The sequence below is a fragment of the Scylla paramamosain genome, chromosome 30 (genome assembly GCF_035594125.1).
Source record: "Scylla paramamosain isolate STU-SP2022 chromosome 30, ASM3559412v1, whole genome shotgun sequence".
Classification (NCBI taxonomy): Eukaryota; Metazoa; Arthropoda; class Malacostraca; order Decapoda; family Portunidae; genus Scylla; species Scylla paramamosain.
The window spans coordinates 18,349,569-18,376,056 of record NC_087180.1 but is presented as its reverse complement, the minus strand read 5'-3'; the positions used below and the strand labels follow the sequence as shown (position 1 = coordinate 18,376,056).

Below are 26,488 nucleotides of genomic sequence, written 5' to 3'. Positions count from 1 at the left end.
CCATGTCATTTTTCCGATGGTGAAATGTTATTGTGTCAAGAAAGTTCTTCAAGTTCTTCTCTATGATGATGAGTAAAAATGATACAACTTACGCATCAGTTCGTTAAGTTTATTCGTATGGTAAGCTAACATATCCGCACTGCCATGGCAGGATCATCAGTATGAATAAAATTTACAAACATATTACAAAACATTTGTAAGCTATCACAAAGAATATTATGAATACTGCGAATGAAGAAGAAACTGTAGATGAATGGAAATACTGATTTGATTTCACCGAGGAGTCAACAACATGAAACTGGCGCGTGATCCAAAACAGCGCACGGCTGTCATTTTATTTAACTGGCGCCTCTTGTTAAACATACTTAGGTGCAACTTTTTAATGGTCCATACCATTCAAATTTCCTGTAATTTACTCATCTAATTTAATACCTGACGCGGAACTCATGTGATGAGTGTGAGCACCAGTATTACCTGACTGCCGCGTCCGCATGGCTGTTGGTGATGAGCTACAGCACCATCATGAGCAATGAACACCACAAGTCAGTCCTACCCTCGTGAGCTGCATGGGACAACAGGACTGGTGCGCGGCGTCGTGTTCATATTTTTTCGAAGGTAACATGTCGAGGAACTTACCGTGAAAAGTTTTGTTTGTGCAACATTCGGAAGCACATCAAAACAAATCAGTGTTACGCATGTCTCGGTAAGGTACGCTTGGACTATATGTGTTACTTCCTCTTGGCTCGCAGGTGCAGCCCAAAGAAGCCAAGGAGGTGGAAGCAGCAGTAGAGCACCGCCATCAGACCGAAGTCAAGGGACAGGTGCGAGGGGTCGAAGGTGTACTCCTGGATCACCTGCTTGCCGGTGTGGATGCAGGGCACGCCTGGCGGCATCTCACACGCTGCGGAAGGAAACAGTGTTGGCCTGAGTGACAATTGCACCTGAAGAATTAAACTTGACCATCTTACTCTCTCAGCAACATGGCGTCAGTTTCGTATTCTGAATGTCATTTGAGAATCTGACGAAGTTAAGGATGGTACTTTTCACTATCAATGATCATTAAACCTTTCAACACTACGGCATTAGTTTAGTTATATCTTAAACATCAGTAAAGGACTTGATCTAGTTAAGGATGGTATTTTTCGTTATCAGTTATAAATCACCTAGTTACTCATATAAAAACTACTACAATCTCACTATATTAGGGATGACTAAGAGGCCATATAGTGAAGGTTATAAGCTGTCTAGTACTGAAAGGGTTAGCACACTGATGACAACGATTATATCTTGCTCTATCGTGACTGACTGAGAGGTGATCAAGTGAAGGCATCAAGTGAAAATTACAAGCTCTCTAGTAGTGAACATGTTAGCACACTGTTGACATGCACTCCTGCTTACTGATGTTGGTGACGTCCAGCCACTGCGTGATGGTGAGCGCCTCGTTGCTGTACATGAACCACGACAGGTACTTCACCCACCCGATGAACCACGGCATGGTCCTGTGGGGAGTGAACCAAGTCACGACACGATGCTTGAGTGTGTTGCCTTGACCTATCACCATTAACTTTGATTCCAACCTATTTTTTCATTAATCTCTGTCTTTTGAGGGATTTTGAAGAGAAGAGGTGTTGGGAAAGTGATCATTGCCGTGGTGCGTCCGCCAGTACTCACGTGAGGTTGATGAAGAGTCCGCCGGAGATGAGGAGCACCACGTCGAAGGGAATGAGGAAGAGCATGATGTAAGGAATGCTCTCGAACATCGCCGAGAACATGGATCCTGAAGACGAACACCCAACCATCAACGACCTCGCTGCATAAGACTTTCCACATTCTCTCATCCCTATTTTGTCCCCCTCCCTAATGCAAGAGTTAATTGGTACTCACTATCTTTCATCCCTTTCACTGGTATACTCTGAAACTCCTTGCCTGCTTCTTACATAAAGTGCTAAGCCAATATTACCTGTAAGTTTTTTTAAAGGCAATAGTAGTCTCTATTAAAATGCCATTTGAAAATAACAGGTGACACTTCCATCCTCCCTAATCGAATTGCAAACAAGAACGTCAGTCTCCCGCAGCTTACCGCACGCAGACGCTGTGTTGGCGGTGAAGATGGTGATGAGAACCGTCATGGCGAAGTGGTAGAAGTGCCGTTGGAGGCCCACCATCCAGTAGCAGATGAGGCAGAACACCAGAGGGTCCACGATGAAGCCAGGGATCTGTGGTGACGCGGGGGAGGAGGCGAGGGACAATTTAGTAAACATACTACAAAGGGCCATATTCTGACACGCTTTGCTCTCTCAGATTCTCACCGCAACTATTTTACAAGGCCACAGAGATGACTACCCACTTTCTCAAGAGTATTTCCTCTGTTAATCATATAGAAATCTCGTTAATCTGTCCCTAAAACCGTAGTATAACAGTCGATACATCCCCTGGTAGTATAAAGCAGTCGATATACCGCCATTTATACCCAAGAGGCGGTGTTCCTGTGTCCCGCCCTGCAACACTCACCAGAGAGATCATCTTAGACAGGTAGTAGGTGTCGGAGCGGTATATCCCGTTCTTGTACTCCCGGAGGAACAGCGGCATCTCCTGCGGGAAGATGTTGAGCACCCCGTAGAGCGAAGGGAAGGTGTTCTCTGTGATGAAGATGAACAGCACACCCTCAATGTCTTGAATCCCTGCCTGGTTCACCTGCACGTTGGTGTAGCAGATGCCGATGAGGAGCGCGATCAGCTGGGAGGGAAAAAACAGGAAGGTAAAGTTTAATTGCCGCCTTCTAGTGACTGTTTCCTGTTGGTTTCCTAGACTGGCATTGCGAAACGTACAACATGCGTGATCGTGAAGAAAAGAACATTTAGTATTTATTGAATATCGTCACGGGCCTTTGAAAACAATCTTATTAACTGATGTTTGAAAGAAAATGTATCAATTATTTACAAGTACCGATTAAATATGTGGGTTTTCAATGCTCAGTGCCCGTTTCAGCGCCACGCCACCCCCCTCCCCCGGCCCCAAACACATGCACGTACACACTTACAATTTTCTGCATGATCCTGATGGAGTGAATGGCAGGGTTCCTGTAGGAGTCGACCAGTGAGCGCCATGTCAGCCACCACCACTGCACCAACCACCCTGGCTTCTTTCTGCAAAGCGAGAGAGGCCGACTTGTTCACCAATCACTCCTGAGACCCTGTAGTTGGGTTGTAATACTCTCCAGGCTTCATCCTCCCCCAGGCGTTAACGTACAAGGCTCAGAAACATTACTGGTGTCTGCCATTCAACACATATCACACTTAACTTTTGTCATTGGACGATTGTAAATTAAAAGACAAAATAATACGACTACTTACGGTATTTTACTGAAGAACGGTTCGTCTTTATACTGAAAAGGAACAAGAAGAAACTCAGAATTTAATCTTACACAGAACCTGGTTTTCCTTTACCTTCAAACAACAAATTCAAGAACAGCAATTCAAAAACAAAAGGAATATTGCAAGACACATCTGGTCGTAATCACTCAACAACGTAAAGGAGAGCACATCAAAGGATAAACAAAAGCAAAGATACACTACATCCTTAATAAACATCACAAGACTCTACCAAACAAGACCTACGGTGCTTCCACATTCCATATTGGCAATCTTGATGTTGTCCTGGTACTGAATGGTGATGTCGATGTCCTTGCAGTAAGCGGACACGGCAAAATTGTCACATATCCTCCTGATGCGTTCCCTGGAGCGAGCCTCGTGTCCCGGGAAGACCGCCAGGGTGTGGATGTAGTAGTCGGCTGGGTTGAAGGTTGCGGGACATTTGTGGCCCAGACTGTAAGGAAGCGGGTGATTTGTTTGTGTTTAAAAGTTAAAAGTTGCGGAAAATTTATGGTCTAGCCTGTACGGAGATGTGAAATATGCCATAAAGTCTGTAGTATTTCAGATGACAAAGTATATGTTAAGATTTACACAAATAAGGAATAGATGAGTATTTTAATGCATTTCCCTACTTTCTTTGCTCATTCATTGCCTCTCCTCATCCTTTTCATCACTATTACCTCCACTAGCAGTAATGTTCCTTCCAATACTCAACCTTCCCATACATCTCCCAACACTTACCTTTCCAAAAACTCAAGGGCGCCTACAGAGGAGCCCATGTAAGCCACGCGTCCCTCGGCTAACAGAAGCAGCTTGTCAAACATCATAAAGACCTCTGACGAAGGCTGGTGAATGGTGCACAGAATGGTCTTGCCACGCGAGGCCATGTCCTTCATGATCTTCACCATTTTCCTGGCGTTGTAGGAATCCAGGCCGGTGGTGGGCTCGTCGCAGAACAGAAGTGGAGGGTCGGTCAGGATCTGGAAATGGGGAAGTGTTAGTATGATTCCATGCAAGCCCTCAGTGGTGGTAACTCAAGTCGGTTCTAAGTAGCGTGTTCCTACTCATCAACCAGTTACATTTTTTTCTCTGTAGGTGCTGGGTCCTATGTATTTTGTAATAGAAAGGTTATATCATAGATACTCACAAAAAAATAAATGAAAAGTCCTAGATCCTTATTCTTTAACGATTCGGCGCCCTATCTCGACTAAATTTAACAGGCTACAGTGGAAATGACCGGGAATTTTCAAGGGTGACTCTAGTGATTCCTTAACAAGAACTCCACGCTGTCAATTGGAAGAACATCTACAACAACCAAAGTAGTCATTTATGTAGCCTTTGAAAACAGTCTCAAGACGATCCAAGGCTAGCCGCTGAGTACACACCTCTGTGGCAAAGGCGAGTCGCTTCCTCTCGCCCCCGGAAAGGGACTTGTCGCTGCCAGGAATGCCGATGCGAGTGTTCTGCACCTTCAGCAGCCCAAGGTCCTTCAGGAGTTCCATCACCCGTGCTTGTCTCTGCTTGTGGGAGCTGGTGCTGTCCATCCTCAAGCGCGTCTGAAGGGGATTATTAAACATTTACTCTTCAAGACGCTGGTGCAACAGACGAAATATATCAGGCAGAGGTGAAAGATTAATAAGTTTTTTACCGCTAAACCGCCACGAATGAAAGAAAACGGATGCGTACCAAGTCAACACCTCAGAACCTACGGAATGGGACGTGTTCAAGCCTCTCTCTCACCATGAAGGTCAGGTGTTCCTTGACGGTGAGGGAGCCCACGAAGAGGTCATCCTGGTGCACGTAGCCAGCCAGCGAGGTCATGGCGCTGTTGACCCGATGCCCGTTGACCAGAATCTCCCCATCCACCACCACGCCGCCCGGAGTTCTGTGCGCTAGGGCGTTCATCAGAGTGGACTTCCCCGCCCCACTGTAAATGTAGGAGTGAGTGAGTGTTGTCCCCGTTATGAATGCAAGAGTGAGTGAGTATTCCCGCCCACTGTGAATGAATGAGTGAAAATATGTATTCTCCTTACTGTGAATGTAATATAACACGACTACACTATAGACACGAGTCTAAGTAGAATTAATCCTCGTATTAGTAGCAAGGATCATACATAGCAGGATCATTAAGAGTCGTATGTGTCAGAGGAAGCAAGACCAGAAAATGAATAAAAATATGCCTCTCACTAAAGAAATAATGACTAAATGAATATAAAGGAGTTACCAATCTAGCCATACCTACAAGTGCATCCCAGACATCCACTACGAACTATTAGTAATAATATAACTGCACTGTAGGGTGAAAGAGGAGGAAGAGGAGGCGGAGAAGGAGAAGCAGACACCGCGCCATGGAAGTGTAGGTATTCTAAAAGGGGGGAAAAGGGGGGAAGGTGAGAAGGAGAAGACTTAAACCACGGCCCTCCTTCAGACTGGTGTTAAATTTCTTACGTCTAGCAAGTAATACTGGTGTAGTGAAGAAATGAATGAGAAATGCATAACTAAACATATGGATTTAATTGGATGAATGTATGCAGAGAGAGAGAGAGAGAGAGAGAGAGAGAGAGAGAGAGAGAGAGAGAACCAAGAACAAGTTAAGGAGAAGAAAACAATATGAAAAACAAGATGAAGAACAAGGCGAAGAACAACAAGGAGGAGGAGGAAGAGGAGGAGGAGGAGGAGGAGGAGGAGGAGGAGGAGGAGGAAGCCTTTCTCGACCTCGGAATCAGGTGACAACACGCAACACTACTCACGATCCCTCTGTGAGTCTTCCTTACACACACACACACACAGGAGGAGAAGATAGAGACGTATTCAGGGCAGTCACTACTACTACTACTACTACTACTACTACTACTACTACTACTACTACTACTACTACAACTACTACAAACCTTGCTCCCATTAACGCCACGAGACTGCCAGGTCGAACTGCACCCGAAACTGAAAGAAAAAAAAAAAAGTGAAAGCTATGAATGAGAGAGAGAGAGAGAGAGAGAGAGAGAGAGAGAGAGAGAGAGAGAGAGAGAGAGAGAGAGAGAGAGAGAGAGAGAGAGAGAGAGAGTGTGTGTTTGTCCAGCCGCAGAAATATCCTCTTTCCTGTGGTAGAGTCTTGTGATGAAGGAAAGGTATAGAGAAGACCACAGACCAGCAAGAGGAGGAGGAGGAGGAGGAGACGAGATTGTGAAGCAGCAGGATACACATTGATAACTTGAATGCAGGAATCGTAATAACAACCAAAACAACAACACCAAAAACAACAACAACAACAATAACATGAATAGCGAAGATAATATTACCCACAAACCTCGAAAAAAAATAAATAAATAAATAAAAATCCTTAATAATCATAAATCGATAAATAAGATGAAACAAACCCAGAAAAAAAAAAAAAAAAAACATTCCATAACAAAATAAATAAATAAAAAATAACCTACTTTTTCCTGGTTTTCATTTCAAGGAACGTGAAACAGACATCTCTCCCATAAGAATCATGACTAATCTATCCCTCTGTGTCACGTGTCCAGGCATTCAGTGAACCATTGACTGGGCGTCGTATTGTGCCATTCAGCGCTTTGTGTGGAGTGCGTGGGCTTAACTTTTGTGATCCCGCGGCTCAGTGGATGTTGAGTTGATCCTGAGAGAGAGAGAGAGAGAGAGAGAGAGAGAGAGAGAGAGAGAGAGATTGTGCTTGTGTGTTTGTGTGTATAACTAATCGTAAACGTCTTTCCCCTTTCTATTGTGTCTCTGTGTGTGTGTGTGTGTGTGTGTGTGTGTGTGTGTGTGTGTGTGTGTGTGTCTCACCATTGCTCAGCACTCTCTTGAAGGGGCGGTGCTGGCTGTAGTCAGTCTGGAACCATCCCTTCTTCTGCGGCACGTACACACTCAGTTCCTGCCAGGTGAGCGTGATGCCCTCCTGCTTGTGCCCCCACGTGCCGTACCCATAGTGCTTCCCTGAGGCGGTGTAGTCCTCCGGCTGGCGCGTCACGAGGGGCGAGGAGTGGGAGGGAGATACCAATATAATAAGAACATAATAAGAACAGGATAAGTACTTGAGAACATAAGAGAAGCTACAATAAGCTAGTAATATGTGGCAAACTCAATAAAAACATAACAAGAACATAAGAACATTGCATCCAGTTCCCTAATGCAAGAGTCAACCAGTATTCTCAATCATTCATCTCTTTCTCTAGTTAACTCTGGAACTCCCTACCTGCTTCTGTATATTCACCTTCCTATGGCATGAACCCTTTCAAGATGGAGGTTTCAAGACGCTTATCCTCCAATTGCTGGTGACCCTTTGAACCTTCTTTAGGGACTGGCACCTCAGTGGGCCTTTTTTTTTATTCATTCTATTTGCTAACCTATGCCAGTGCCCCTCTTACATAAAAATAAGGAAGCTAGAAGAAGCCAATAAGACGTGGCAATCCCTATATTAAACATACATACCTATATCAACCTATCCCTATCTATAAATTTGTCTAATCCATTAAAATCTTACTGACTCAGCACTAACCTGATTATTATGTACTGAATATGAGAGTCAGAAGACGAAGGAGAGACGGTAGAGAGATGAATAATGAGTGATGGGGAAGAGGAGCGTCAGAAAGGAAGGTAATGAACATGAAGCAGAAAGGGAGAGGGATCAGGGAGGGAGGGTTCCTAGGAGGGAGGGGTGCCCGGAAAAGAGAGGGAGCCAGAAGGGGGATAAGGGGTGTCACGAGGGAGGTGAAGGGAGAGGAGATATTAAGAAAGAGAGGGGAGGGGAGGGAGAGGAGGGGTAGCAGGGAGGAAGGTGGCTATCAGGGAGGGAGGGGAGAGGGTCAGGGGAGTAAAGAGGGAGGTATTTGTTAAAGAAGCGAGAGATGATGGGAGGGAAATCATCATCTATTTATTTATTTAAAAGGTGACGGGATGAGGGGCGAAGTAGAGGTATTAACACACAGGCCTAAGGTGACCACAGACCCAGACAATAATCACATGAACCCAAACAGTTTGCTCCCATTGACTGCTCATCATGACGCCACACACACCCTCTCCCTGACCGTGGCCCAATACTGCAGTGCGTAGCGAATGTGTAGTAAAGGGACCGCGAGGTGTACTTTCGATAAGGCTTTTTAATGTTCATCACTAATTCAAAGGCAAGGTGTGTAATAGTACGTAGAAATACAGTTTAAGAAAAGTTTCCTCTGCTATTTGGTAATTGAGTACTGTAATAAAACTGTTTCACTTGTATCCGTCACAAAATGTCAATGCATCGTAAAAGTACAGGAATCACTAATTTTTAACAATGCACTCAACATTTTCATCACAATGCTTCGAATGAATTGTTTCACAGGGGGAGCCGTTCAAGGTTTTCTTGAGCACAAACAGGCACAAGTGGTTCCTTCTCTCGTTGACAGTTGGTCATTTAAAATGTTTTTGTGTCACGTTTAGCCGCTACACAACACAACACAACACATGACCTCTTACCTTGGAGGAGAAGGTGTCTGAGCTGGAGGACTGGGTGATGACGTGCTCGGAGCCCAGGAGTGACGCTGTCTCCTCTTGCTGATCCGTCCCCAGCGTGGGCATTTTCCTGAAGAAGGGAACGCCCATAGGATTAGGATTTCCGGCCATTCCAAATTCCTCAGTGGGGAGGGACCGGCGGCGAGGCCGGTTCCAGTCAACACTTCCCCCATCACTCATCTCTTTGGTTCCCCTCACGCGGTACTGAGGGAAATAGGATTATTCTGCTTTTCTACTGAGCCCCTATGGATTAAGGAAGGGGTGAGGAGCAAGCAGACGACGCGGCTTTCCACTGAGATAACTACTGAGGGAGGAAGCGCCTTTTGTTCGCCTCCCCAGCACCCAGTCCGCCGAGCTCTCAGTCCAGCAACATTGCCTCGCGCGGCAGGATGGGAACCGCACGTGCTGGAGTCACGCAACCGACTGGCCGCCCCACCCTCGCCGGGGTCAGCGGCAGGGAACCAGATACCCTATCCATCCTCCCTCTCCCTTTGCGCCGCGCTCTCCCTCTCTCCCCACGGTCTGTACTACTCTTCCAGCCTCACCCTCACGTAACTGAACCCGCTCAGGCAAGATTCACAACACAGGTTTGAGAAATAACGAGACTTGAGTATTGGCGATTGATAATGATTACAGCGTGATCACCTGTCATGAATGCGATGTATTACTTGCACCGAATTGCATTCCGTCGGTGATGAGAACAGAGGGGAGGAGGAAGAGAAGGAGGAGGAGGAGGAAGAAGGATAGGAATATGTAGATGTAACGAAGAGTGAACGAGTATATAATTAGAAGCAGAAAGGTCGAGAGAGAGAGAGAGAGAGAGAGAGAGAGAGAGAGAGAGAGAGAGAGAGAGAGAGAGAGAGAGATCAGGAAAAAATGTACTATCTTTAACAAACTTTGCATCACATTACCCAGACGAAACAAGTACATCCATCATACAGACGAGCAGGCACCGGGACGAGGAGAGCCAGGCACTGAAGGCATACGCTACATATCATAATCTCAAACCATCACAGGGGAGTGGGTGTGTGCGAGAACATCTGACAGCTATTATGTTCACAACTCTATTCATACCAGGATTAAAGACGCCAAACACACACACACACACACACACACAGATAGGAATAATTCATTAACCAATTACCATATAGTCTGTATTTCCATCGCCAGACTGTTTTTCCGTCTTTAAAATTCCCTTAAAGTTACGCGGGATTAAGGAACGTTCTTATTTTAATCTCTATTGCGCCAGGATCATGTGGCGAGGGAAGCGAGAGGCGCGGCAGTGCGAGGGTGTGGCGCTGACTTGCTGCTGGCCGGGAGACGTGGAGATCTGGATGGACAACAGGTACCCGAGGCAGATTAGATAGATCAATTGTGGTGTCGCGTTTTGTTGCTTCTCCCTAAGCTGCGTGAGTGCTGGCCCGGCACGCTGAGGGCTCTGAAGGACTAACATCTCCAGGTGATAAGGCAGACCATTACAGGATCTGGATGCCTCTGTGGGTGGTGAGCCGCTGGGCTATTGACTCGTTCGTTATTTTATTCATTTATCTCTCGTCCATCTATCTGACCGCATATTGGCGATATCTACAAATTTATGAAGATTATATAAGTTTATGATAGGTAGATACAAGTATGTATGCTTTGTACAGGGATCGCCACGTGTAGGGCTGATGACTTCTTGCAGCTTCTCTCGTTTCCTTACGGTCTTATATGCATGACGTATCTGTCTGTATGGTATCTGTCAATTAATGAGCCAGTGAGTCTGTGATGCATGAAAACTCGGAATGGAATAATGAAGCTTTAATTTTTTCTAACGTTATTGAGGAAGAGGTGTTACGTTACACTCTGCTACATCACCTGGCCGAAGATAAAAGAGAAAATGAATATACGCGATGCAGAGGCTGAAGATCGAGAGCAGTGGAGGAGAAAGCTGATCCGCTGTGGTGTCCTTTAACAGAAGCAGCCGAAAAAAGTCACCTTATCATTTTTAAGCCCCTCCACGAATCACTCCGCCATCTGTTAATCCTTCTGGCAATTAACAGTCCCCCTCTAAGACTCCATCTTCTACTCTTATTCTGATAAAGTGATGATGCTAGCTAATAATTCCTATTTATTTTAGCCAGCGTTATCTTTGGGTTAAAGCTGCTGAGATACTGTGATGTAAACTGGTAATTCCTGTGTGAATGGAGAAAATGGCCAAGATATTAGGTCGAAATTTACATTCAGTGAAAAATAAGAACTGTCAGCGCCATCTTGCCTCTTTTTTTTTTTTTAGTGGGAAAATTCAAGCCAAAGAAATTTTTTTCGTGCAGAGAAGAGAAGAATAAAATAAGAAAGGGAAAAAGAAAAGAAAACAAGAGAAAAGGAAATAAAATGGAGAAAAGAAGAAAAGAGAAGGAAGGAAAGGAAGATACGCAACCCACAAATCAATTTCTAAATATGGCCATGATTACAACAGTCTGAGAATCCTTGACGTGACGACTGCTGCTCACTTCAGTAAATGTTTCAGTCTACCATCTCCTCAACAGAGCCTTTCACCACGCTACCCAAGTCAGAAAACGAGGATGGTAGTGGGTTTGAAGGGCAGACGTTAAGAACTGAGGTAAATATACACAATTTTTCGTTGTAGAGAAATAGAATTGAGTTTTCAGCGTTTCTTGGCCCAAACTGAGGGACTGATTAGTGTAGTTTCAAATTTTACAGTAGATGTTCTATGTTATACTCGGTTATAGTAAAAAAAAAACGTAAATTTTATGATCTAATACCTTCAATCGCAAAGGAAAAGAAATTTGCATATTACCCTTTCATTTTTTTTTCCCTTCAGGATATAAAAAAAACATTAATTCACACACACACACACACACACACACACACACACGGTAAGATACGATACGACATTTGTCTCAGTCACGTAGGCAATGATGACCACGATTACTAAGATAAACAGTGACTCTTCAGTGATGTTCCTGCCTCAAATCACATTCACCAGCATTCTCACCAATACCACCACCACCACCACCACCTTAAGTCTCCCTTCTTCAGAGGATAAATCGAGGAAAGTAATAGAGGTGCGGCGCAGAAGCGTTTCAGAATATGTGCCTTACTCGTATTCCTGAAGCATTTTGAGAGAAAACGTATTGCCAGTCACGCATGGACAGATCAACCCCTTCAGATCACAAGAATCACTTATCCGTTGGCCTTGGAGTACACTGGTTCATTTACCCTTGACACCTCACCAGAAAGAGCATGTCTCCCTTTGCTAGTACCAGTGTGATAAACCCCATGACAGCGTGACTATACGTAAGCTAACCTAACTGCTTATCCATGGTTACCTTGATGCAGTATCTTCGCTCGTTTACCCCTTATACTTGACCCTGAAAAATCGTTACTCCAGTAAAAGCAATAGCAGTAAATAGCATCACATTAGCATCACTCATATCTGAACGCTCTCACAAGTAATAATAGAGGCCACAAACTGAGTGAAGCAAAGGATACCGCGCTACTCAGTGTCTCGATCCTGCCGCTCTGCCCACAGCACCTCTCACTGACCTCTCAACATGCTAACAGTTGACGAGATCGAGGCAGACTGTCGGACTTTTACGTGGTTCTTCACATTCTCAAGTGAGTTAAGATGTTACTGAGATAAAATAAGAATCAAGTGAATAAAAAATTAGGGCAAGGAGAGGAAAGGCACTGAAGGGAATGAAAACACACGTCAAAGGAAATAGGGTCGAGTGAAGGAGACGGCTGGTGCCATACACTATTCTCTCCATATGACGCAAGTACCGCACAGGGAGCTGTCTGGTCACTGGCACCCTTGAGTGGCCCCGACAGCTCCTCGCATCCAATGGAGCTGTCTCAGTGTGTTATTTTGTTACGTCCACACACACATCCACTTGTCAAATTATTCAAACTCCAACTAGACTGAACTATGATCAGGCAGAGCAGAGTAACACACACACACACACACACACACATTCCTATCACTACCTCGAAGGTTTCCTCTTCTCCCTTCGACGGTAGACAGGTAGTGATCTCTCTTCAGTCAGTCAAGTGCATCCTATGCTGTTTTTTTGCGGCAACAGTAAACAGAAGTGGAGCCAAAAGGAGTCAAGATGCCAAACACCGCCAGCTGGGCCAACAGGGTGCCCTCTCTCCCTTGCGTGCGTTCGGGAGTTGTGTAAGCCTGGCGCTGGTACCTTACGTAACTGAGTTGACCCACTGTTATGTATACGTAGCTAAGTAAAAGGAAGGCTCTGATGTCTACTGGTAACTTAGCAAGAATCTTTAAGCTTAAAACACGGCGACATATATGTATTAATGAAAACAACGCTTACGTGGTTCGCTGCACCCAGTTGTTTATACAGTCACATGGAGCGCCGTTGCATCACGTGTTTGCTCGCGCTTCTCCTGAGACACTGTTGGAGGCGATGCGTCTGGCGCCAATGATAAAGCCACGGAGCGAGATGGATCAGGGGGATGATCTATGCACGGCAGCTGATGGATTGCTACCTGCCTGCTTCATGACGCTGCACTGTATCATCTTCGCAAAGACTTCCGCTGCCGAAAACTACGTACACTTCAGTGCGACACATGACAGGCACTCTGAAGATTTATGGCACAGTCTCCTTGCACAGCCAAAAAGTAAAGGTTATTTTTTGCGTTTGGAGGGGAAAAATTTATGCCTGACTGACTGTCCGTGGATTCTTATGGCAGCCTTTGGGCATCGGCGACAAATGTTAGTGCACCGCGTTAGTAAGTCTCGCTCGAAAAAAGAAAAACATCACACAGCAAGAAAAGACAGAGATGAGACACTTGCCTGGGTTGTGTGTCGCTTCTTGGGTCCCGCAATGCACAGATCCGTCTTTTAATGTTGAGATAAAATTGAAGAGAATAAATTAAAACAAAGGAGGGAATTCTGTTCCCACCCTCCCTCTACAAGACTAAACACCAGACTGGCTGACTGGTCACTGGCCCTGTGGAGGAAGGGAGGCGGGGCGGGGAGATCACTAAGAGAGGCGGGCATCTACTCTTCACCCTACTGGACGGGGGGTTCTACAACACGTTACGCTCATTCACTCTGTGCCACCTTATGTAAACTTGAGGTGTAGAAGCTAATTCTGAATAAGTCGTGGTGAGGGAGTAAAGCGCTTCAAAACACGGACCTCAATCACTCCCTCACCATTATTGTTACGCAATCTCAGTACGCGAACATAACGGAGAATTAAACAGACCAAGCTACAGTTCAGTAACCCGCTTACCTTCATGCACATTAGTATACTGCAAAAGATAATACAACCAGTATCTCCAGAATCTGACACTTACTGGGAATGGGGCAGCCGTTACCATGAGCTGAGGGAACTGGGACGAGAGAAGACGGCTGAGACTAAAACACTTGACCTTGTGGTAGTGTTATGGTCTTGTCTGTGTTGCTGAGAGTAAGAGGTCGTTCTGGTAAGAGTATCCGCGGCACGCAGACGAGAGTATCTAGCATACGACCTTGCGAGGGTTGACAGGAAACTGGGGGTGGTGGGGGTGGGGGTGGTGCCTGGAAAGGTGAAGACAGCAATTTACGGGGGGTGGATGAGGAAACGAGTCTGCAGAGGGAATGAGAGAGAGGTAGGGGCAGTGATGGGGGTGGAGGGAGGGATGGAGCTTCTCATTGGGTAAGACCAAGTTGTGATCCGCCCACTGCATGCCTCGCCTTCCTCGCTTTCGCATACACAAGTTTTTTTCCTTTTTTTCTTTTTTTTCTTTTTTTTTTTGTGTGTGATTCTTACACAAGCTGGGGTGAAACGCGCTGGTGTGCTGTGTGGTTGCCATATCTCGCCACCTGGTTTATTATTACAACAACAACAACAACAATTACAACAATGACAACAACTACAACAACAACAACAACAACAACAACAATGACAACAACTACTACAACAACAACAACAACAACTACTACTACTACTACTACTACTACTACTACTGCTGGCCGTACTTAATCATGCCGCCAGTGACACCCTGACTCGTAATGCGCAAAAAAGTTTTAAAAAATTGTAACTTACTGATCTCCCAACCCATGACTATATTACTTACCTTCTTCCTTATAGTACACCAACTTCCTGCAGTCAATTAAGGAGTGAGTCAGGAAGCTGTTATGTCTTGAGTCAGTACCCGATTCGGACTTTTTTTTGGAGTGGCGCCTCAGTGGACCTTCTCTCTCTCTCTCTCTCTCTCTCTCTCTCTCTCTCTCTCTCTCTCTCTCTCTCTCTCTCTCTCTCTCTCTCTCTCTCCATTTTTCTTGTCCTTGGCCGGTGCCCCTCTTACGTAATATAAAGGAAAAGTTTGCCACAGTTTCAACAGGGTAGCTTTTAAGTTGGCCAAAGAAGGAACCCACTTCTTGTAGTTTCATTTTTATTGTGAACAAAAGGGTTTCGGTATGGTCTGCCTGAACCATCCAGGGTCCTGTCTAAGTAACTCAACACAAACACTTTATTATCAAATTGAGCATCTGCCGTGACGAGCCATCCTCTCTTACGGCACGGCTAGTCACAGCAAAGTCTTATATATGTCATACAAAGCTGTGGAGCGTTTTCATATCCTCACTGATGTAATGCATCCTCCTGCAAGCTATGTTGTGTGTACACTCGCATTCCTGCATACCTGCGTGTACTCTGCCTCCGAAGAGCGCTGGCGTGTTGTTGCAAGATGTATATAGTAATGAGAGTACCCGCCAGAGTGAGGCAGGCAGGCAGTGCTCTACAAGTGTGTTGCAGCGAGTGCTGTGTAGAGCTGTGTGTCGCATGCAGGGGGACGCCCTTCCTTAGCTTCGGTCAATGACACCCTTTCATAAACTGAATACCTTGTCTCCTCCCTGTATTTACACCTCGGGTTTCTTCAACCTCTCACAACCTTACACATCTTCCAAAACTTACAGACTAACAGCGGGATGAGTCTCCCAAGGGTCATGAAGCTCTCCGCACGTCTTACTCGCCTAAGACGCACCAGTTGCACTGGACACGACACGTTCTGCCGGTGTCCACTCACAGCGAGAGGCCCAGTCAGGCCCCTCATCCGCGGGGCTTAGATCTCATGGTCCGCAGGTGGAAGATGGTGTAGGCGACAACCCTGTAGCCCACGATGAGGCAGCCGAGGGAGGCCAGGTCAACGACAAAGTCGTCCTCTGAAAAGCCGAGTTGTTCCAGGATGGCGGCGCCGTTAGGGTAACACCTGGTGGCTGTCGGGGAGCAGGTGATGTTGGTGACGCCCGCCCACTGGTTGATGAGCAGCACCTCGTTGCCGTAAGTGAACCACGACAAGTAGCTGATGATCTTCATGAAGAGCGGAATGGACCTGGCGGAGAGGAAAGGGGCGGTGCACTAGACCTGACAGGGGCTCATTAGGGCCAAGGTGGCGCCTGACACTTGCATCAGCCGTGCCCAACACTACCACACTCCCCGCGCCCTTCCCTGGCTGTCATTCCCGCTGCCTCTCCAGGCACCTGACAGACAACAAGTAGTAATCCCTCATAACGAATGCAAAGGCTAGTCAAAGAACCCACGTGTCTGTCCAGCCCTTGGACTCACCTGAGGTTGATGAAGAAGCCGCTGAGCAACCTCATGAGGAGGAGGAAGGGCGCCATCACGAGCACCGCGACGCTGAGATTTGGCGCCAAGCAGGAGAGGAAGTAACCTGGGAGGAAATGAGAGAGAGAGAGAGAGAGAGAGAGAGAGAGAGAGAGAGAGAGAGAGAGAGAGAGAGAGAGAGAGATAATATACAACATCCCTCACAGTATCTTCATTTCAAACCACTATTCTTGTCCACCCGTCACATGCACCCCGGCACACACACACACACACACACACACACACTGTCTCTTACCGAAGGACACGGAGCACCAGGCGAGGAGAATGGACGTGCCTACGCAAACGAGGTAGTGGTCCCTGTCGTGGGGGAAGCCGGCGAGGAAGTAGAATATGGAGGTGTACATGATGGCGTACAGGGTGAAGACTGGCGCCTCCACAATGTTCTTGGACAGGAAATACACGTCTGGGCGATACATGCCGTTGTGGTTCTCCCGTAGAAAGAGTTCCTTGTTAGTGCAAAAGGTCTGGAGGGAAAGAAAAACAGAATCTCTCTCTTTCTCCCTTTCAAGAACAGTGCTTTCAGTTTCAATAATAGGAAGATTGTGGGAAAAAGCGTAATGGATTAAGTTGAAGGTTACGAGTGAAAGAAAACGAGAGAAGTGACGTAAGTACGGAGATTATGCTGAAGGTTACCAGTGAGGGAGAAAGAGAGAGAGAAAACGAGAGAAGTGACGGAAGAACAGAGACTATGCTGAAGGAGAGAGAGTAAGCAAGAGAAAGTGACGGAAGAACAGAGAGGGTCGCTGGAGTGAATAAAGACCCAGGAAGAGAAAGAGCGAGGGAGTGTGGGAAGGGACCGAGGTAATGTGTTTAACAAGGGGAAACTGGCAGGGGGAAAGTATTGACGGTTGCAGATGATAAAGCTTAGGTGAGCGTGGAAAGGAAATGGAAAATAAAAAGAAAAGAGAGATGAAAGAGTGTTGAGAATTAAAATATGCTAAAAATGGGTTCTTTGAAAGTTTACTGTTGGTTCTATATGTTCATCAACAATTTTTTAAACATTTCTTTACTACAATCTCTTAAATAGTTTTGTAACCTAAAAAAAAGAAATAATAATGATAATAATAATAATAATAACCTCTTGATCCTTTTAATTTTTCTATCGTGTGTCCGTGCAAGCATATTTTCCAGTGTTCTGAAGGTTAAATCCCAATCATAACAGTGAAAAGAAAGGGAAAGTAAGGGAAAATCTACGGGGGAAAGCAGCAGGTCACTTACTCGGACAACCTGAGACCTAGAGAAAGAGGAGGAGTAAAGACTAGAGGAAAACAAAGGAAAATATAAGAGAAAAAAACAAAAAAAAACATAACTTACATGAATAACAGGGGACATGTTCTAGAGAAAGAGAAAAAGTAAGGAATAAAGGAACAAATACGAAGGAAAATAGAACTTACATGAATAACCAAAGACATGTTCTGGAAGGTCATATTGCCCACAAGAACAAAGAGAGACCCATTAATACTCATCACGTCCACGTAAGATCCCTTTCTGTTGTACATGAGCCCGAGTATTACCGACATGGCCTGCAGGGAGACAAAGGGGGATACAAAAATTAGCTAGCATGCAGTGTACGTGTGCACGGGCATGGCTTAATCCCGTTTTCTGTGACGCTCCGCTCTCTCTCACCACGACTGTTTTCGAAGGCCACTGAGATGGTTAGCCGCGTTATTCAAGAGTGTTTCTGGTGTTGATAATGTAGAAATCTTGTTAATCTGTCACTAGAAATATAAAAAAAACATACTTAAAAAACTGTGTGACTTCATGTAGAGCCTTTAGAAAGTAGTGGGGATATAGTCCATAGTGAAGATTTGAATACTGGTAAGAATCTGCTCGCTCCTCCCCTCAGTGACATTCGTATTCCTAATAATCTTAATCTTTATTGGGAATCAGAGAGGTTAACAATGTGCATCATGTGGTATTAATCACAGCCATTCAAATCTCCCGCCAACACCTAAACCAGTGTGGTGTGTCACGTGACTTATTCCCCCCCCCACCCCTAAGTTAAAGGGAGAAGAGGTAATTAGCTCGCCTCGGAATTATAATATACTGGTATTTAGGCCGGTGATGGATGGAGGCTGTCAACATTCCATTAAAGGATATCCGGCCATCAGACTCTTATCACTATGAAACCCTCCTGAAAAAGAAGATGAAGCAAAAAAAAGAAGAAAAAAAATGAAGAACAAGGGAAAGAATAAAAGAACAAAAACAAGAAAGAAAACAAGAATGAAACAAGAAACAATTAATTAAAAAAACCTAAACTCTCATTGATAGAACCTCAAATTCTCACAAGATCCGGGACTCACCAGGCCCTGCAGGAAGCGAACCCCGATAAGACGCGGCTCCCTGATGGTCTGAAGCCACGACCGCCACAGCACCCAATGAAACTGCTTCCACCACGGGCTTTTGTAAGGCGACTTGTCCTCCCTCTGGTGGCCGTACACTTCATCCTGGGCAGCGGAGGTTCAAGGATGGACTATTTAATGGGCATCATTTGGCTTGCTGGCATGTAGGTGGATTTACACACAGCGAAACCGGATTTTGACGAAGAAAAACACCTATTAGCAACATGATCTGATGAAGTGACGGAGGACGAGGAGGAGGAGGAGGAGGAGAAGGGGTACCAACATTAGCAGATTTAGTGACAGGAAGATTAATGACAGTAATAATGGTAGTGGCAGCTGTAATAGATTAATAGTAGCAATAGTGGTGGTGGAAGCAGTAATCCCACGGTAGAACAGTAGCAGTAATAGTAGTATTAGCAGTAGCAATCATGGAATAGTAGTAGTAGTAGTAGTAGTAGTAGTAGTAGTAGTAGTAGTAGTAGTAGTAGTACCTCGTGGTTCTGTAGTCTCTGGTTGGCGTTGACGTCCTCTAACACCGCCTTGCCCAGGTCGTTCAGCTCAAAGGTGTCACACACGGAGTGGATGCGGTACCTGCACGTCTCCTGGCGGCCGGGTTCTATCGAGAGCTGGCAGATGAAGTAGTCGGCGGGGTTGTACTGGGCCGGGCAGTTCATTCCAAGCCTTCCGGTGAATAAGACGAGAGTGTAGCCGAGACAGGGAGGACGGAGAGTAAATAGTAAGGAGCAGAGGGGAGAGGAAAGAACAAATTAAGGTACGGTAAAGGAAAGGAAGGAATACGCAGGAAAGGAAATGGTGGAAAATATGCAAACAGAAGAAAAATTGAGGAAAAGAGGAAGTTAGAAGCAATTATGGCAAGGCAAGGTTGAATTAGTGTCTAATTAAAGAAGGAAGAAAACGTCTTTTGCATAACTTAACAATAAAGAAGACGAAAAAACACAGCCACGTCACTCCTCAGCGTCGCACCACCACCGGCTTCCCGTCAGTCCAAACACATAATGATATACACATTTTCTCAACCGTACCGTTTTAATTATATAGGAGATAAGCAACCTTTGTTTTTTGTGGCTACACTGATCCCCCGGTTGGCTGTTTGTGGCGGGGAACAAAACAGCCCGACTGATTATGTGGGATTATATTAGAGTCCGCAAACTATTCACTTGCTAAAGGAGAAACAGAAATGAAACTGAAACACGAGGCACTTTACTTAAACAACTCCCTCACTCACTTGCCGAAGAGTAAACAAAACAAGAAATTAAAACACGAGGAACCTTACTAGCATAACTCACTCACTGAAGAAGAAACAAACGAGAAACCAAAACACGAAGAACCTTACGTAAACAGCTCCTCCACTCACTTGTCGAAGAATAAAAAAAAAAAAAAAACTAAAACACGAGGAACCTTACATAACTCAGCCACTCACTTGCCAAAGAAGAAACAAACAAGGAACTGGACCACGAGGCACTCCACTCCCACAACTCCCTCACTCACTTGCCGAAGAAGCGCAGCGCCTCGTCACAGCTGCCGAGGAAGGCCACTCTGCCCTCAGCAAGGAACAGGACGCGGTCGAACATGGCGAACACCTCCGAGCTGGGCTGGTGGATGGTGGACAGCACTGTTTTGCCCCGCTCCGCCATGCCCTTCATCATGCTCACCACGTTCTGAGCCATGAAGGAGTCCAGGCCGGAGGTGGGCTCGTCACAGAACAGAAGAGACGGATTGGTCAGCACCTGGAGAGAGAGAGAGAGAGAGAGAGAGAGAGAGAGAGAGAGAGAGAGAGAGAGAGAGAGTAAACGAACATATAATGAAACTTCCTTTACGTGACGTGAAAATTAAACAATGAACAAAAATGTGAGGAGGAAAATATTCCACAAAGTGACGAATAACGAAGGAGCAGCAACGATCATTTCTCACCTCGCACGCAAAACTCAGCCGCTTGATCTCGCCGCCCGACATTCTGCGGTCCTCGCCTGGGGTCCCGATGCGTGTGTGCTCGCAGCGGCTGAGGCCAAGCTGGGGAGCACGGAGGTGGAGCAGTCAGAGGGAGGCGAGGCAAAATAGAGGGCAAGAAGGTTGGAAAAGAATGAAAAGCAGAACGAAACAAAAAAAAATAAGAGATGGAAAGGATTTATGGAAAAGGAATCAAGGGAATGAATGAATGACAGGAAATACATAATACGTTAAGAAATAAAACATAGAAAGACAGAAAAAAAAGAAAAAAGTAGTAACGAAAAAGGGGGTGAGAAATTATAAGGGAATATACAAAGGAACAAAGAAAAAAATAAACATGCGCACACATCACACAGATAAAATGATCAAGTACATCACTGAAATTTGAATCACTTGGAGGAAGACGAAGAGGAGGACGAAGATAAGGAATGAAAATAACTAAGGCAATAAAGAGAAGAGGAAGATGAAGAGAAGGACGAAGACGAGAAGCGGAAATGACTAACTGAGAGTAATAAGAAAGAGATAGCGAGTGATTGGTGTAGAGGCGAAAGAGGCAAGGCGTGCTGGTGTGGCCGAGCCTTGGTGGGTGACTTACATCTGAAATGACCTGGTTGATGCGCACCAGCCGCTGCTCGTGGCTCAAGTGGCGGTCCATGCGCAGCGCAGCCTGAGGGAGGACACGGGGGAAGTCATCATCAACAACAACAACAATAACAACAACAACAACAGAATGAGAGAAATGCAAAAAAAAAAAAGGAAAAGGAAAAAAAGTAAGTTACGGGTGAGGTTAGGTTTGGACAAATCGTCAACAACAACAACAACAACAACAACAACAACAACAACAACAACAACAAAATGAGAGAAAGAAAAAGGGAAAAAGATAAAGAATACAGCAATTTAACCCTTACATAAGCCAGAATGAACAGGAGGAGAGTGGGTCTACTATCAGGCTGACAGAGACAGTGCATTTAGACAACACAATAAAACGTCAGTATCTTCCAAATAATGGAACCTGAGAAATACAAATATCTGGCATTAAAACTAACAAAAAAACAAGTAAATTCATGAACCTCAGCAATTTCTCCAGCCTTTTCTTCCCTAGCCGTCCCCACACACCCGCCTGCCGAGGGCCGTGGGGAGGCCGCATTTAATTAAGTATCGCCATCTCATTTCGGACCTTATTCTGAAACTCTTCTGCGCAGCACCTCCACTACTTTCTAAAGGCTCCAGTTGAAGTGACACAAGTTTTTAAGGGTATTTCTATGGTTCTAGTGACAGAATAACAAGATTTCTACACTACTAACAGGAGAAACACTAGAGAATCCGGCTAATTATTTCTGTGGCCTTTGAAAATAGTAGCGGTGAGAGAGCAGAGCGTTTCTGAATACAGGGCATTAGTGTTATGGAATGGCGTCGCCGCAGCCGCTCACCTGGAAGGTAAGTTGCTCCCTGACGGTGATGTGGCCGATGAAGAGGTCGTCCTGCTGCACGTAGGCAGAGCGGCTAGTCAGGGTGTCAGGGTCCATCCGGCGGCCGTTCACGAAGAGGTCGCCGGTGATGCGTAACTTTTCGTTGTTACGGTGCGTGAGAACGTTAAGAAGAGTGGTCTTGCCCGCCCCTGACGCCCCCATGATGGCCAGCAGCTCCCCAGGACGGCACACACCCGTCACTGAATGAGCAAGAACAGGGCGATCACTGACAGGCTGTTGTGTAAGCCTCGCCACGCCATTGCACATACCTCCACCCCCTGCCGAGCCGCGCCGCACCCCCCCCAAGCTCGCCACACACCCAAGGCCTCAACAAGACACGTGCCCATAGCTGTTGACGTCACAGATTCACGAGATGCGTTGGGTGAGACATACACAGATATAGAGTCACTCCAGGACTTCACTTCCAACACGCTATTCATGAAGTCACCAGCGGGAGTGTGTGGCTGTCAGGTCCGCTATGGTTCTTTGTGTTCTATGTAGAGTGCGGTCACGGCCTTCCTTCTATACCCTGTCACTTCACATCACCGTCTTTCAATCATGTTGCTCGTTGACCTCCTTGTTGGAAATAAAATTCACTCACTCACTCACTCACTCACTCACTCACTCAGTTCTTTCAACACCATTTAATACAGTGCAATTCTTATTTTCTATATGGCTAAGAATTCCTGTCTAATCTCTGTAAATACGAACGATAAGTATAACCTACACATTCCCAACTATAGGACGGTATTTCGAAACACCCCTGGGCCGCACCTCCACTCAAAAGGCTCTAGCCGAAGCGACACGGGTTTTTCAAGGTTTTTTTTTTTTTTTCATGATCCCAGTGACAGATAAACAAGATTTTTACATTACTAACAAGTAAAACATTCTTGAAAACCCAGTCAGTCATCTCTGTGGCCTTGGAAAGTAGTCGTGGTGAGAGAACAAAGGGCGTCTATAACTTATTTTAGATCTGAGGACACTGTGATGTATATTCCCTCTTTCTCCCTCCATCTCCTTCGTCTCTTCCCATTCTAACCTTTTAAATCCAGTACCCTTGAACATTTCTCTCGCGTCACTCCCTTCCTAGTTAGACTCAAAGTAAGTGGATAAACGAGAGAGAGAGAGAGAGAGAGAGAGAGAGAGTGTGTGTGTGTGTGTGTGTGTGTGTAATGTAGATGAGAGCTGACGAAAAAAGACAAAAAAAGCATAACTAAATGAATAGATAAATAAGTAAATGAATAGAGAAACGAAGAAAACAACAAAGAAACAAATCAATAAATAAATAAACAAAGACAGAAAAGACAGATAGATAGATAGATAGATAGATAGATAGACTGAAAGATAGAAACAAATACCAGTGCTTTCCTTACCGTTTTTCAGGATGTGCATCTCCGTGGAGGGCGTCGTGGTCTCGTCACGCTTCTGCCAAAAGTACCTCTTCCCCGCGACACCCACAGGCCGCGCAAAGACGTTCACGCCGCGCCAGCTGAACGTGATGGGATTCGCCTCCTCGTCCTCCTCCATTGTGGAAGACACGGAGACACGGTACGGTAGAGAAGCCCTCTTCATGTTCTGTGTGTGTGAGAGAGAGAGAGAGAGAGAGAGAGAGAGAGAGAGAGAGAGAGAGAGAGAGAGAGATTTTCATATTAATTTATACCCATTAAAGTCTCGTTTTGACATTTTTATAACCTATAGAGACAACAACAACAAGATTCCTTTCATAACCAGGCATCCCTCCCTCACTTTAGAGAGAGAGAGAGAGAGAGAGAGAGAGAGAAAATATAGCTAGGAAGGAAACAATATGAACCTTCGAACATGTCTCAAGCACCGTGTGACTCAACGATACGGAAAATGAAGCACAGGACAGCGAGACAGTATTTGACTAGAAGCGCAGAGAGAACCACAAAGGAGCAAACAGACCCGAAGCATTTGAAACACAGACACGACCTTGTGGGCATCTGGAAAATTTCACCGCGTTAATTACCTTTTTCTGTCTCTATTTCTATCTCTCCTCTATCTCCTCCACATGCCGTCACCACCACCACCACCACCACCAGTAACAGCACTTGAAACTCAGCGGATTGGAGGGAAATGTGATGTTGAGTAGTAATCTTAGAATCTAGGGCCTAATATAACTCTCTCTCTCTCTCTCTCTCTCTCTCTCTCTCTCTCTCTCTCTCTCTCTCTCTCTCTCTCTCTCTCTCTCTCCCCGAATATAGTGGTCACTGTGAAGCTAAAAAAGAAAAACATAACTAAGAAAAGTGAAATGAGAAAGTGGTGGCGTCGAGGGAGGAGAAGGAGGAAGACGATGATAAGGAGGCGAAGGAAAACAAATATCACAGTACGTCGTCTTGTTGCATGGGTCTCAAGGACGGCCCAGCACCTCGCACCACAGTTTTATAGTTAGCAACATCTCTGCGCACCACTCAATGTTCCTCGTGCAGACCAGACGCCGGCGAGTGTCGTGTGGCTGTGGTTGAGTCGCGACCTTTTAAAGTGAGATCAATGCGGCGGGTTATTCAGGACACGAGCTAACTACCGTGTTGAGATTATTTTCTGTCCTGTGGTTTCTTTCCAGTTTAATAAATTGCTGTTGTGTACATTTAGGTTATAATAAAAGGGAATACTTTTTTTTTTTATTTTGCTCTGGTTTCTTCTCAGTGTGTGTGTGTGTGTGTATGTGTGTGTGTGTGTAATATGCATTATCTTAAAAACTTGGGTGTCACACTGATGCCCCCTGCTTCCCCCACCTTCAAAGTGTCACAGATGGAACACGCACTAGAGTTAATTAAGGCGACAGACCACACGGCTCACCCGCACCAGGCCTCGCTCCTCTGCGTAGGCTTATACCTTATCAGTATTCTAAAAGGCCAAGGATGCGAGGAGAAACGCACGTATGACCTAAAGAAAACGGAATTACGGCATAATATGAGAGTGAATACAAGAACCTTAGTCGCCTCATGCACTTGCCTCGCGGTCTGTCCAAAGGGGCGTCGGGACCAGAATCACCCAATATTTCACCTCCAGACCTTGAAAAACGTGGCGATAAAATCTTATGCAGGGATACGAGACACACCAGATGAACCACCATATAGTGAGATTTTATGGGCGTTGCGGGGGGTAGTAACAAAAGTGGCGACGCTGGCAGGCTGTAACGGCACGTGGCAATGGTAACATGGGGTTCGGAGAGGCTTACCTTATGTATGAAGACCACAACACATCAAGACACATCAAGAAACACGAGTAATATCCCAGGGTGGTGACAGACAGACAGACAGCAATCCGTCACTCGCAGGACCGATGCCCCGCGTGTTGTTCTTGTGGAGAAGGCAAACAGAAATGAACCAGACTGAGTCACAGATGCCACAAACCGCCAAGTGGGTGCCCGCCATCCAGCGACTTCGAGAGGGTTGTGTAACGCCGACGCTACCACCTTAGGTAACCACCAGAATACTGCAGTTTTTTTTTCTTTTTTTCTTTTTTTTCTCTCAAGGTTTTCATGTACGTCCCAAACACAAGCTGATGGTAACGATAATGAGGTAACAAATACCTTTAAAGCATATCTTGATCTGGAGTTTTTTTGACTCACGAATATTTACGCAAGCAGCAGTAGTAGTAGTAGTAGTAGCAGTAGTAGTAGTAATAGCAAGCACAGCACCAGCAGGAGGCAATAACAGTCACGCTCAGAAACTGTTGATCATGAAGCAAGAGACGAATAGGTTTTTAAGTTTTCAAACCATCGTAATGAACTGAAGCACTTGTCTTGGCCATGCTGAGTTGTATGTTTCGTTCTATATGTGAAAATGCCTGAGAGAGAGAGAGAGAGAGAGAGAGAGAGAGACTGAATCAGGCGACACCCATATTTCCACTCGGTCCTCGCCAATCACAAGAAGACAAACATCCGCTCCCCAGGGTTAGGTTTTTATCCAGCCCGCCATCTACCACCACGTCTCTCTGCGTGTTCACATGTTCGCAATAATGAGCTGAAAACGTACCCTATATCTGTATCTAGCAAAACAAGCCACATTTCCTTCAGGTTCAGTTCGTGCAAATAATTGAAAAATACCGCTTTGTACGTGCAAATATAAGATGAATATTTTACCTTTATATTTATATCTGACAAAACCCGCAGTTCTTTTAGATTCAGTTCATGCAGATAATTGATAAAAATACCTCTCGTTTTTTGTGACTGG

General features: G+C 45.4%; 1 protein-coding gene across 1 annotated transcript; it reads right to left on the bottom strand.

The window, feature by feature from the left end:
- Positions 1 to 97: 97 nt before the first annotated feature.
- On the bottom strand, positions 98 to 25,636 carry LOC135116090 (ABC transporter G family member 6-like). Its single transcript, XM_064033300.1, has 28 exons — positions 25,492 to 25,636; positions 23,666 to 23,867; positions 22,254 to 22,492; positions 21,419 to 21,490; positions 20,788 to 20,886; positions 20,365 to 20,603; positions 19,347 to 19,536; positions 18,817 to 18,960; positions 17,908 to 18,036; positions 16,749 to 16,977; positions 16,454 to 16,559; positions 15,939 to 16,220; positions 14,964 to 14,989; positions 14,277 to 14,424; positions 8,841 to 9,090; positions 7,173 to 7,344; positions 6,263 to 6,311; positions 5,112 to 5,298; positions 4,757 to 4,927; positions 4,113 to 4,351; positions 3,618 to 3,825; positions 3,354 to 3,385; positions 3,041 to 3,146; positions 2,512 to 2,736; positions 2,081 to 2,216; positions 1,672 to 1,777; positions 1,399 to 1,499; positions 98 to 901 (listed from the first exon to the last, which is right to left on the bottom strand). Exons 2-28 carry the CDS (start codon positions 23,862 to 23,864, stop codon positions 729 to 731), a joined length of 4,257 nt encoding a protein of 1,418 aa, XP_063889370.1. The 5' UTR covers positions 23,865 to 23,867; positions 25,492 to 25,636; the 3' UTR covers positions 98 to 728.
- Positions 25,637 to 26,488: the final 852 nt, after the last annotated feature.